The 13,832-nt window shown below is 44.2% G+C and overlaps 1 protein-coding gene across 1 annotated transcript; it reads right to left on the bottom strand.

Moving 5' to 3' along the window:
* Positions 1-2,485: 2,485 nt before the first annotated feature.
* Positions 2,486-9,631, bottom strand: LOC126182886 (glycine-rich protein-like). Its single transcript, XM_049924888.1, has 2 exons — positions 9,526-9,631; positions 2,486-3,177 (listed from the first exon to the last, which is right to left on the bottom strand). The coding sequence occupies exons 1-2, from the start codon at positions 9,535-9,537 to the stop codon at positions 2,755-2,757; spliced, it is 435 nt and encodes a 144-aa protein (XP_049780845.1). The 5' UTR covers positions 9,538-9,631; the 3' UTR covers positions 2,486-2,754.
* Positions 9,632-13,832: the final 4,201 nt, after the last annotated feature.

Raw genomic sequence — 13,832 nt, 5'->3', positions numbered from 1 at the left:
CTCTAAAGTAGCGAAATTTTATTGATAACCAACCTGTAGACTTTTTAACAACTTTAATGCCTCCATCATACGAATTGTGTAAGAAAAGTAATGAGACTGGTTTTTTATCTACGAAGGTTTTTATGTTTTCAAATAATAACATTGTCCTCTTCGAAGTAGTTCCCTTCAGCAGCTATAAAATACCGGCGGAGCCGTTGTTCTCAGCCTTGGCAGCAGCGCTGAAAGGGTTGATCTCGTAGAGCCTTTATCATGTCGGTTACATTCTCTTGAACGTCCCACAGAATTCTAAAATGACGTCCTTTTAAGACATTTTTCAATTCCGGGAAAAGAAAAGAGTAACAAGGACTCATATCAGGGGAATCAGAGGGCTGTGAAACAACAGGAATGCCTTTTGAGATCAAAATTTCCCCGATGGAAGTGGCCGTGTCACACGAAGCGTTGTCGTGAAGTCTGCGATGTTCAGTTTCACTCGAGTCACATTTTTCTTGAGCGTTTCAAGCACACCTTTTTAAAACATTTGATTGACAGCTTGTCCTGAAGGAACGGTCTCCCGGAAGCACGCACAAGTTGCACGTTTTCGTCAGTTTTTGAAATTGAAGCTCTCCCTGAGCGAGGTTCATATTTAACGTGTTCTCGGCCTTCCAAAAACTTGTGCTGTTGGTAAGGTCTGTTTCAACTTTTCAAAGGTCATACCTGCAGATTCCCCGAGTTTAACCCAAAACTTGATTGCACAACGTTCCTCCAATTCCCGCTGTTCCACTATCGTAGAACACAGCAAAAGCACAACTTGACCGATGGCGGTCTCAAAAATCACACAATGGCTGCACAGAGCTGAAATTCGGACTGAGCATCTGGTAGGGATGAACACACCAGTCTTCACAAGTAGAATAGCACAGCGTTGCAAGATCGATTGCAGTGCTGCCAATCTCATTACTTTTCTCACACACCTCATATATTTCGTGTAAATAGTGTTATGAGAAGATTAGGGTGCGCACGTAATGTACAATCAATCATCAAATCTCTGTTTAATTTGCAGATGTCCTAGTCATTAGAAAAGGCGAATGATGCTAATGATTAAGGTTATTGTGAAAATGGAGAAGTCTGCGCTGTAGCGGATTCCACTTCTCTGAAATCTATTTATCGTTGATTGTCTTTCAACGTGATATGCGATTGTCAAATCTACGTGACACAAAATTACCCAGCTGCTCACGTATATAGGAGTCCGTTTGCTCCTTCACGTTCTAATACTCCAGGAACTTATAGGTAAGAAAATTTTTCGATTTCTTGTTATATGTTGTCTTTATGCGAAGAGTCGATTGACATACATATAAGACTAAAGCTTTCCATCTACTTGGCGTCCAAGCCGACGTGCAACAGTCGGGTCGTGACTTTGTCCGATCGCTACCTAGGATGGCCGCGTCACGCCGTCGTTTGTTTCGGAGCTTGTATAGAGGAGTCGTTGGCGCCCTTTCCTTTGTTGAGCACTGAGGCCCACAGGTCGTCTAATTTCAGTCCCTCTTCTTTTCTGTTGAAATTGTTTTTGTGTCTTTCCGTCCGTACATCTTAGCAGAGAAATGATTGGAACTTGATATATCTGTAGTATCAGAAAATTGAGTTGTGTGGTCCACTGATTCCAGTGCATCATCTGCTACTGTCGATTAATCTGTGTTGCCCAGATGACAATTACTCTTGTGTTCTTGAAGCCAGGTGTGTATACTTCTTTTTGTAGTTCCTATGTACGCTTGGCGACATGTAATTGTATTTTGTTTATTCTTGTTGTGGCAAGTGCAGGGCATAGGTAGTTTTCAATGTTGAAATATTCTTGCATCTTTCTCGCCAATTCAAACTCAGTGGAAGCCTACATTCTACGAATAGAAGTAATACTGATACGGTAAGAGTCTTGTTGGGGTGATGTTTACACATTAGCGGAGCTACAGATACTTTCTTTCATTACTGTTGATCGTCGCTTGAAACAAATTTTTGTGTTAAATTTGCACTGTAAGTATTTTCAAGCAGTATAACTACAAATGAATCTTTTTAAGAGAAAAAAGAACTACAAGTTTTATTTAAAATTGTCAGTTGATTTGCTACTTCCTCAAATACAAACTTTACAGAAGTCAGGAGAAAGATATGTATTTCTTGGCTTGTCACAGCCCGTCATGAACCTCTTTTCAGTATATCCTATTTTTATTAAATACTGGAGGGCTAGAATTCGCTGCCCATCAGTTAGCTCGCTGGCTGGCCAACTCGTCAGACGTCCCTACTGCGAGTGTTTAACACTCCCGTGACCCACTTAGTCCCCCCTGTCTGCGAGCGCTCGGCCAGGACAGCACTATCACACAAGCTGTGGCTCGTTTACCTGACAGGCCACACTGTCATTTGTTTACCCACCCTTGCCTACCGCCGCCCACGGCCGCCAGCAGATGGGGGCTCTAGTCAGAACAGTGTAGGCTAGGTATTCAGGATGATACAATAACACACAATATATTTAGAAAAGTATATGGTTTATTTCAGCTTATTTTGCAGAACAGAGAGACCAGGAGACTAATGTAAAAAATTGGATTTATGGAGAAGAGTTTTATTACACAGCCAGAAAAATGCTGTCCCTAGATGACTTAGTAGGGCAAGCTATAACTGAACGCTGCACACATGTGCACTCGCTCAAATTAGAGGTCTCGTAAATGTTGCTGGAATATGTGCAATGGTGTGTGGAAGATGGAGAAGAAGGGACAGTGGAGAAGCGAGAAGAGGCTCTCAGCCATGGTGACCGTAGCCAATGCCGTGGCCCAGCCCGTAGCCACCGTAGCCTCCGTAGCCACCGTAGCCGCCTCCGAGTCCACCGTAGCCGATGCTGATGCCTCGGGAGTAGCCACCGTAGCCGCCTCCGAGTCCACCGTAGCCTCCGTAGCCACCGTAGCCGCCTCCGAGTCCACCGTAGCCGATGCTGATGCCGCGGGAGTAGCCACCGTAGCCGATGCCGTGGCCTAGACCGTAGCCTCCGTAGCCGCCATAGCCGCGGCTCAGGCCGTAGCCTCCGTAGCCACCGTAGCCTCCACCGTAGCCTCCGTAGCCACCGTAGCCTCCGCCGTAGCCACCCAGCAGGCCTCGCTTCTGCACTGTCTTCTCCTCAGTAGCGCCGCAGTAAGCTGCCAGCGCAGTCAGCAACAGGGCTGTGGTCTGTGAAGGAAGGAACTACCATCAGAACACTGAAGAAAAGTAGGGTGCACATCACCAAGGTAGAGGTAAGACAATTATGAAATAAGCTATGTGGGCTATCGAAAAGCCAGCGATTTCTTGTATAGTAGAAACTGTTGCATGTGGAAGGAATTGGAGGATTACGAATACCGCTGACTCCCCTTAAGTCAGACACGAAGACCTACAAGAAAACATGACGAGGGACAAGATGTATTCGATACTCTCGCTGGCGAACTGCCCCGATGACAATAAGAAACTGGAAGAATGTGGAAACTGCTGAGTAGGCTCGAACGCGCGGAAAAGAAGACAGGCGAGTAACGAAACGTTTCTCTAATTCAGAATCTGATGAGAGATAACGAAGCGGAGGAATACGAAAACTATCGACTCGGCCCGAGTCGGGCACGAACTGCAAGCGAGAAAGAAAACAGGTGAGTGACGAAGCGTTTCAGGCAGTAACGAAACGGTATTTCGAGTCTCATGGAATACTCGTTACTCAGAATATCAAGAGTCAATGCCAGCTAATAAATAAATAAAAAAAAGACGTCAGATAATGACTGAACGTTATCAGCAGCACTCGGGCTTTCTACCGATGTCCAGATGGCACAAATAAATTCAATATCTTCGTCGACAACGATAACAGTTAACATGCATTGAAATTTTTTGTGAATTGTCGGGCATCTTACTGCAGTGTTGGGGAGAGGATTTTAGTGAGCTCTAAGTGTATGGGTCGGTATTAAGTAGTCATCCATCCACTTATAACAAGCAGTTTTGATTCTTGTTCCCTTAAGTAGCATCTCAAGTCAGGATCAGTACAGTTTTCTTCAACTACGAATACCCCATTGTGAGTGTGAGTGAAAATTTTGAGATTCCCTCCATTTTTATTGAATTACTTTGCAAGAAAAATTTTAGCAGACCATTGTCATGTACTTTTAGGTAGACTCAACTCACCATTATTTAATCACTCACCGTCGAAGTGTCAGAGATTATTTTGTCATGAGGACGTTTTGCCAAAAGATTGGTGGACTTTAGTACGCGACAAGTAACTGATCGGTTGAGTTTATCAGTGACGAGCCACATATTTGTATCGACAGTGCCCGACATTCTGAAGAAAACTGCTGGTATGCGTTGCTGGGCTATTGTCGCAGCAGTTGCCCTTATGAGGACCACGCGATGTGTATGCTGCTATCAAGTAGAAGCGCTGGAGATCATGCTGTTGAGCACCCTACATCCTACATCATCATTGTAATCAATAGCATCTTCGTGCGTGATCGTAAGGTTGGGAAAATTACTTTCAAACAAGAACGAAGATTAGCGTTGAATGTCTTGTTGAAGAAATGATCGTTAGAGGTGGAGTACGAGCTTAAGGGACTCGTGGAAAACCTAAATCTGGGTGACCGTCGGTGCTCACTCGTTCTAACTGCTGAGTCTCATTACTATGTGAAATGTTAGAGTTGACAGCAAGATGCTACATATCCCACCAATCTCAGGAAACCGTTTTCTGCTGTAAAGTAACGGAATATTGTAACGCAGTCCAAATATTGAGACTCAGGTGGTGGATATAGGGAGAAACTTAGGACGCCACCAAAAATGCGGCTTATAAGACAGTGCAGTGATACTTCCCATAGCTGATGTACAAAGGATGTGAGAACTGTTTCTGTTTATTTTACGTGGGGCAAACCAAATATTGAAGCACCTATCACCGCTAGAATTCACTTCTTAAAGTAATGTAAGACTTACACACAGATCTTAAATGAGTTTCTGGATGTGATGTTAAGATGTGAAGCAGCTTGATTTATATCTCTGTGTTCCGATACTGCAGATGTTTCCGATTGCGGTACGAGTATGCAGATTTATCGCTTGTCCTGTGGCAGTCGTGGAGCGTGCGGTGGAGGGAAGTGACGGCAGGCAGGAATTAACTGGTTCCGCCGAGTGAGCGCTTTCCATTTCGAACAACAGGTTTTGGCGGGCGTTCCCGAAGAGATGACTAAGACGCGGGACAGCTGAGAGCACTGTGGAAGTGAAAGTCGATCCTAGAGAATATGACACGCCCAAGTTTACAAACGTGCCTGACCCAGCCGTGAAGAGTGCGGACTGCCTCTGCAAGTACTTAAGAGCCGAGGCCAACATTCCAACGTACCCAGCTGGAGCAGAGAGAGAGAGAGAGAGAGAGACAGAGAGACAGAGAGACGACTGGGAGACACAGAAAAGAACTGACAGCTAGAAGTTGGATCTGTGAACCTACTAGAATTGTGTCTTACGAATCAGTTTCGTTATGTTGATGTTGCTACAAGCGTTCTGTACGTTCAAGAGCTTCTAACAAAATCTGCCAGGAGAACGAACATCGGGAAAAGAGAATACGGCGAAATTTCAGGCTTGGACTATTGGGAACGAGCGAATTGGAGTGGTAAGACACTATACTCGCATTCTGACAGACTGTGGTTCAAATCTCCATCCGGTCTAGTTTCCCACAATTTTTCTAAATCGCTTTAGGAAAGTTCCAGAACGGTCCCTTTGAAGCGGTCAAGGTTGATTTCGTTCCCATGCTACCACATCCGAGCTTGTGCTGCGTGTCTATTGTTATCTACGTCGACGGGACGGGACACTAAAGTCTAATCTGTTTTCTGTTTTATCGGTGTGTAAATTTCGACGTGTATCATGTGCGCCAGGAAGAAATGAAACAGAGTAGATTGAACAAAGAACACTCTCAAATGAAGTAGAAGAGAGCGCTTGGGTATCTGGTGTACACTGCTGCCCCTCCACCTCCACCCCCTGCCTCAAGGCTGTGAAACTGTTATGGTTGTCACAAAAAAATTTACAAATTAATGGCTCCTTCCAGACGTAGTCACCAAGAAAGTCGGGTAAACTGACTACAGATCCTCTTGCAGTTATTAAACCCAGAATGCTGTTAGCAATGTATAACGAACTGCAGATTTTTGGTGTCTGTCTGCTTGTAAGATGATCTATTCGCATTGCAAATAGAACCATATGAACAGCAGCCCTTTACAGTTATGTGTTTTAGAGAAACTGGATTCTTGTAAATGAGTAAGTCGTGTATTGAGGTATTGCCCTTACACACTTTATCAGCTTAGTCTGTTCCCGCAAGAAAAGTACTCTTACTAGTAATTAGAAACAATCGACTGTTGCATTTCGAATCTTCTTCCCTTTCTACAATTACATTCTTTCAATTGTTTCATTGTCGGCAGGAGTTTAGTGTATTAGTGGTCACATGACATCTACGAGGCTCTTGCACATAAAAGAATATGTCGGACAAACTACAAGAGGAGAAAATAGTACGACACACATTAGAAGAGCAATTTATTTACTTGCTACTCGATCACCAGACTAAGAAGCAAAATGTTAAAGTGTGAATCCTTAGTATTAAGGACAACAAGGACAACTAAGGACCGGCAAAACCTGTAAAATGCCCAACAGGCACACTTACACTGATATTAACGTTCAGTCTAGAGTAGAAGGTGAGAGAACAGAGTACTTTGCAAGCTTCTGCAGCTCTGGAAGTAATCACAGCTTACTTTCTCGATCTGTTCTCCACTGATACATTAAAATCGTTGTTTGTGGGCTTACGAACAGTTTGGACTTAAAACTAGCTGAGTGCATTGGACCTAGTCTTTGGGTGGCGGTAATATGCGCCCAAGAAGACTATGGAACAAGCGTCGAGACAATGCGTATGCCACGTACGCCGGGATGTCTACTACGCAGGCGCACTACAGTAGGTATTGCGGAGCGCTGTTATGTGCAGGGGACGGGCGTTTGCTAGGAAATACGTGTGCATTTTTAATCCGAAAACTAAATGCATAAAACTACAGATTCTCAAAAGAAATCACATACTGTATGTTGTGGTTCTCCCTTTTCTTGCTCTACCGTTGTGAGGCGTGCCGAGAGTAGATATACATGTAAAGTCGCTGTTTCTAATGAAGCCATTGACGTAAACATAATTTGTAAATTCCTTTGGTCAGACCTGCTTCATAGTTCTTGCAACTAAAATGCACATATAAATAAACAGTTCAGGCACGAATTCGTCTACTATGGAACATACGGCGTGATGACCTCTGAAATTTATTTTTATCTACAGTGAGGCTCTATTTAAAATCACACGTCCAATGAGTATGGAAACAGACGGAAAAACACAGTCTACAGATAGTTTCTAGGTTTTTTGTGTATCACTAGAACCACTGGTAGTAAACTTCGGTAACGTTATTAATTTTACAAACATTGAGACACATTAAAGTCTGATGACAGGATTGTAAGCCGAAAATCGGTTAACTAAATAAATTAATCCTGTAGAAGATACACAAAACTGTACTTTTCATTATAGACATTCAGGAAGATTGGAATTTGTGACGAAAAGAATGGTACATATAAGAAGACATGCATCAACATGAAACTGTTTTTATGCAGTTAAAAATAGCTTTACTACGAAGAGTACAGATACACTGAATGCAATGTGCACAGTGAGGTCGCCTGATCTGTTTTTTGTGCTTCAGTGTATGTCGTTGTCAGTGGTTGCGTGGCTGTCCATAAATAATTGGACAAGAGGGCGGTATCTCTCGGAAGTTAGAGCCACGGTAACTCTGCAGAGTTACGTATCACTGAACTCTAATTGGAAATGTGGTTGGTTGCTGCTAATGATTTAACGCCGTTAAAATGATCGCATCTTAAAGTAAACTCTGTTTGCAATTCGACAGGACTACACTGTGGATCTAACCAGACGTAAATAAGAGACTGCAAAAACGCCGCTCGTATGCAATTCAGTGTCACCTGCAAAGGCATAGGCTCTCACGCAAAAGTTCAATGAAACTGTGCTGTGAGTAAGACGTTGCTCAGAAGATGAGCAGAACATTAAGTACTGATAGAATCTAAAGAGAAGATTTACACATCTACATCTACATCCATACTCCGCAATCCACCTGACGGTGTGTGGCGGAGGGTACCTTGAGTACCTCTATCGGTTCTCCCTTCTATTCCAGTCTCGTATTGTTCGTGGAAAGAAGGATTGTCGGTATGCCTCTGTGTGGGCTCTAATCTCTCTGATTTTATCCTCATGGTCTCTTCGCGAGATATACGTAGGAGGGAGCAATATACTGCTTGACTCTTCGGTGAAGGTATGTTCTCGAAACTTTGACAAAAGCCCGTACCGAGCTACTGAGCGTCTCTCCTGCAGAGTCTTCCACTGGAGTTTATCTATCATCTCCGTAACGCTTTCGCGATTACTAAATGAACCTGTAACGAAGCGCGCTGCTCTCCGTTGGATCTTTTCTATATCTTCTATCAACTCTATCTGGTACGGATCCCACACTGTTGAACAGTATTCAAGCAGTGGGCGAACAAGCGTACTGTAACCTACTTCCTTTGTTTTCGGATTGCATTTCCTTAGGATTCTTCCAATGAATCTCAGTCTGGCATCTGCTTTACTTTGTTGAAGTAGGCGAACAAGCAGAAAGGATATGAGCATGAAAAATTACCGGAATAGGATATATAGTGCACAATACTAAAGATCATCTGAGAGATCAGTATTATCCTACAGTGCCCTTTACTAACAATATAAAATGGAGTTTAAACATCTTCTTCGCTGTTGCGATCTGATTGATTCATTTTTCACCGTCAGAGACTAGGAATTTCAATCACAGTGCTATTACACGTAGTGAAATAGCCTTCGGCTACGGGATTAAGAGTTTACAAATTAAGTCAACCAAAAAGTTTGCAGATATTAAGAGGAAAAAGCAGTTACACTCTACTGCATAAACACCGAATGACACGATGCAATTTGGTGGTAGAAATATATGGAAACTGCAATTTGTTCACGAAAGACATTGCTTACAAAACGCTTGTACAATGTTTAGTGGATTTCTGGGTGTCTGTTTTAGGTTGGCCAAACGACGAAAGACTGCACGAATGGCCACAGGGATGTTTGACACGAGGGAGACTTTTACAAAAATTCTGTAAAATGTAAACTGACAGGTACACGACGAGAGACGCTTGGTATATAGAGAAAACCTGCATGGAAAATACCAAGAACCTCTTTGTACCATGGAAATTACGAATATCCTTCTGCTATCTACATATATATCTCGTAGATAAAACATTAGATAAAAACAACAAGTGACGTAGACGTGTGGAAATTAGTTTTCATCCGTAAGTGGAACTGAGAAAAACGTTAATCAATGATAGATTGGAAAATATTCAGTGGTTTATGGAGCATAGATGTAGATGAGTACAAATGTAAATGTAGATACAAGTGAGTGTAGGTGTAGGTGCAGATGTAGATTAGTGTAGATGTAGATGAGTGTAGATGTAGGAGAGCAGGGCACTCACCAGAGCCTTCATGGCGAGAGCGTGCGGTGGATGTCGCCGGTGCAAGAGCAGAGGAGGCTGTGATGGTCATAGCGGCGCCGGCAGGCTTTATATAGCGCGCGCTGTCCACCCCACGCCGCAAAAAACGGCCGCCGGGACACCCTTCTAGCGACGGTGAAAGGCGTGCCGCTCCACGCGCTCTTCCGTTCAGCGAGCCGTGTGTGTGTGTGTGTGTGTGTGTGTGTGTGTGTGTGTGTGGCGGCATGGAAATCGAGCAGCGCTTACGCAAAGGCGGGCCGGGGCCTCGCACAGCGTCCGGTCAGGGGCGCGACGAACGCTCCTAGAAGAACCACGTGTTCTCCCGGGCCGCTACCAAAGGTCACCGGTATCTCTCAGACTATGCGGCCGCATCCACAAATTTCCTCACTATGTGCTCGCAGGGCACACCACTAAATTCGTTCTCAGCTACAAGCCAAAACAAATGCAGAAGAACGTGCCATCTTTTTTTGGAGAAGTGCCACAAGGATTCGTTCTTGGGTTCATAATATTAATTCTTAAGAAATATGCGATATGGAAATACTAACGATAGGACTATACAGGGTGGTCCATTGATCGTGACCGGGCCAAATATCTCACGAAATAAGCGTCAAACGAAAAAAACTACAAAGAACGAAACTCGTCTAGCTTGAAGGGGGAAACCAGATGGCGCTATGGTTGGCCCACTAGATGGCGCTGCCATAGGTCAAATGGATATCAGCTGCGTTTTTTAAAAATAGGAACTCCCATTTTTATTACATATTCGTGTAGTACGTAAAGAAATATGAATGTTTTAGTTGGACCACTTTTTTCACTTTGTGATAGATGGTTCTGTTATAGACACAAACGTATAAGTACGTGGTATCACGTAACGTAACATTCCACCAGTGCGGACGGTATTTGCTTCGTGATACATTACCCGTGTTAAAATGGACGGTTTACCAATTGCTAAAAAGGTCGATATCGTGTTGATGTATGGCTATTGTGATCAAAATGCCCAACGGGCGTGTGCTATGTATGCTGCTCTGTATCCTGGACGACATCATCCAAGTGTCCGGACCGTTCCCCGGATAGTTACGTTATTTAAGGAAACAGGAAGTGTTCAGTCACATGTGAAACGTCAACCACGACCTGCTACAAATGATGATGTCCAAGTTGGTGTTTAAGCTGCTGTCGCTGCTAATCCGCACATCAGTAGCACACAAATAGCGCGAGAATAGGGAATCTCAAAAACGTCGGTGTTGAGAGTGCTACATCAACATCGATTGCACCCGTACCATATTTCTATGCACCAGGAATTGCATGGCGACGACTTTGAACGTCGTGTACAGTTCTGCCACTGGGCGCAAGAGAAATTACGGGACGATGACAGATTTTTTGCACGCGTTCTATTTAGCGACGAAGCGTCATTCACCAACAGCGGTAACGTAAACCGGCATAATATGCACTACTGGGCAACGGAAAATCCACGATGGCTGCGACAAGTGGAACATCATCAACCTTGGCGGGTTAATGTATGGTGCGGCATTATGGGAGGAAGGATAATTGGCCCCCATTTTATTGATGACAATCTAAATGGTGCAATGTATACTGATTTCCTACGTAATGTTCTACCGATGTTACTACAAGATATTTCACTGCATGACAGAATGGCGATATACTTCCAACATGATTGCTGTCCGACACAGCTCGCGTGTGACTGAAGCGGTACTGAATAGCATATTTCATGACGGGTGGATTGGTCGTCGAAGCACCATACCATGGCCCGCACATTCACCGTATCTGATGTCCCCGGATTTCTTTCTGTGGGGAAAGTTGAAGGATAGTTGCTATCGTGATCCACCGACAACGCCCGACAACATGCGTCAGCGCATTGTCAATGCATGTGCGAACATTACGGAAGGCGAACTACTCGCTGTTGAGAGGAATGTCGTTACACGTATTGCCAAATGTATATAGGTTGACGGACATAATTTTGAACATTTATTGCATTAATGTGGTATTTACAGGTAAACACGCTGTAACAGCATGCGTTCTCAGAAATGATAAGTTCACAAAGGTACATGTATCACATTGGAACAACCGAAATAAAATGTTCAAACGTATCTGCGTTCTGTATTTTAATTAAAAAAACTACCTGTTACCAATTGTTCGTCTAAAATTGTGAGCCATATGTTTATGACTATTACAGCGCCATCTATCACAAAGCGAAAAAATTGGTCCAACTAAAACATTCATATTTCTTTACGTACTACACGAATATGTAATAAAAAGTGGGGGTTCCTATTTAAAAAAAGCAGCGCCATCTAGCGGGCCAACCATAGCGCCATAAAAAAAATGGCTCTGAGCACTATGGGACTTAACATCTGTGGTCACCAGTCCCCTAGAACTTAGAACTACTTAAACCTAACTAACCTAAGGACATCACACACATCCATGCCCGAGGCAGGATTCGAACCTGCGACCGTAGCAGTCGCGCGGTTCCGGACTGAGCGCCTAGAACCGCTAGACCACCGCGGCCGGCGAGCGCCATCTGGTTTCCCCCTTCAAGCTAGACGAGTTTCGTTCTTTGTAGTTTTTTCGTTTGATGCTTATTTTGTGAGATATTTGGCCCGGTCACGATCAATGGACCACTCTGTATACTGAGGTGACAAAGTCATGGGATAGTAATATGCACATATACGGATGACGGTGGTATCGCGTACACAAGGTATAAAAGGGCATTGTATTGGTGGAGCTACCGTTTGTGCTCAGATGACCAATGTCAGAAGGTTTCCGACGTGATTATAGTCGTACGGAATTAACAGATTTTGAACGCGGAATGGATGTTGGAGCTAGACGGATGGGACATTCCATTTCGGAAATCGTTAGGGATTATTATTTCGACATCCACAGTGTGAAAAATGTGCCGAGAATACCACATTTCAGGCACTGTCTCTCTGGCGTCGGATAACGTACTGGCCGAAGGCCTTCACTTAACGACCGAGTAAGCGGCGCTTGCGTAGAGTTGTCGGTGATGACAGACAAACAACACTGCGTGAAATAACTGCAGAAATCAATGTGGGACGTACGACGAACGTATCCATTAGGACAGAGCGGCGTTAATAAGCTATGGCAGCAGAAGAACGACTCGAGAACCTTTGCTGGAAGCACGACATTGTCTGCAATGCCTCTCCTCGGCTCGTGACCATATCGGCCACTGGAAACAGTGGCCTGGTCAGATGAGTCCTGATTTCAGTTGGTAAGATCCGATGGTAGCGTTCGTGTGGGAGCACAGACCTCGCGAAGCCATCGACCCAAGTTGTCAGCAAGGCATTGTGTAAACTGATGGTGGCTCCATAAAGACATGAGCTGTGTTTACATGGAATGGACTGGGTCTCTGGTCGAACTGAACTGATCATTGACTGGAAATGGTTGTGGTTCAAATGGCTCTGAGCACTATGGGACTTAACTTCGGAGGTCATCAGTCCCCTGGAAATGGTTATGATCGGTTACTTGGGGACCATAGGCAGCCATCGTGGACGTCGTGTTCGCAAACAGTGATGGAATTTTTAAGGATGACAATGTGCCATGTCACCAGGAAACAATAGTTCAAGATTGGTTTGAAGAACATTCTGGATAATTCGAGCCAATGCTTTGGCCATCTGGGTTGCCCAACATGAATCCCATCGAAAGTTTATGGGACATAACCGAGGAATCGTTTTGTGCACAAAATCCTTCACGGGCAACACTTCCGCAATTTTGGATGGCTATAGAGGCAGCATGGCTCAATATTTCTGCAAGGGACTTTCAACGACTTATTGATTCCATGCATTCGCCGTGTCCGCAGTTCGTGGTCGTGCGGTAGCGTTCTCGCTTCCAACGCCCGGGTTCCCGGGTTCGATTCCCGGCGGGGTCAGGGATTTTCTCTGCCTCGTGATGACTGGGTGTTGTGTGCTGTCCTTAGGTTAGTTAGGTTTAAGTAGCTCTAAATGCTAGGGGACTGATGACCATAGATGTTACGTCCCATAGTCCTCAGAGCCATTTGAACCATTTTTGAACCATTCGCCATGCAAAAGGAGGTTCGACACGATATTGGGAGATATCAAATAACTTTTGTCACTTCGCTGTGTATTCCCATGGCCTCGTCTACAGTCTGTGGTGACTATTATTCGTATGTTTTCAGTGAATACAATTAAAATATTATCAAAGCGTTTTGTTCTCAATTAAAGTTCGAAACAAATGCAGAGAGGCTCATGCTGCTTTACGGGGCTGGGGGAAGGGCGACTTCCACAGGGTTAGTTTTCGGCCTG

This window comes from Schistocerca cancellata, chromosome 1 (genome assembly GCF_023864275.1).
Source record: "Schistocerca cancellata isolate TAMUIC-IGC-003103 chromosome 1, iqSchCanc2.1, whole genome shotgun sequence".
NCBI classification, from domain to species: Eukaryota; Metazoa; Arthropoda; class Insecta; order Orthoptera; family Acrididae; genus Schistocerca; species Schistocerca cancellata.
The sequence above is the reverse complement of the archived record's forward strand: the minus strand, read 5'-3'. Positions and strand labels throughout refer to the sequence as shown.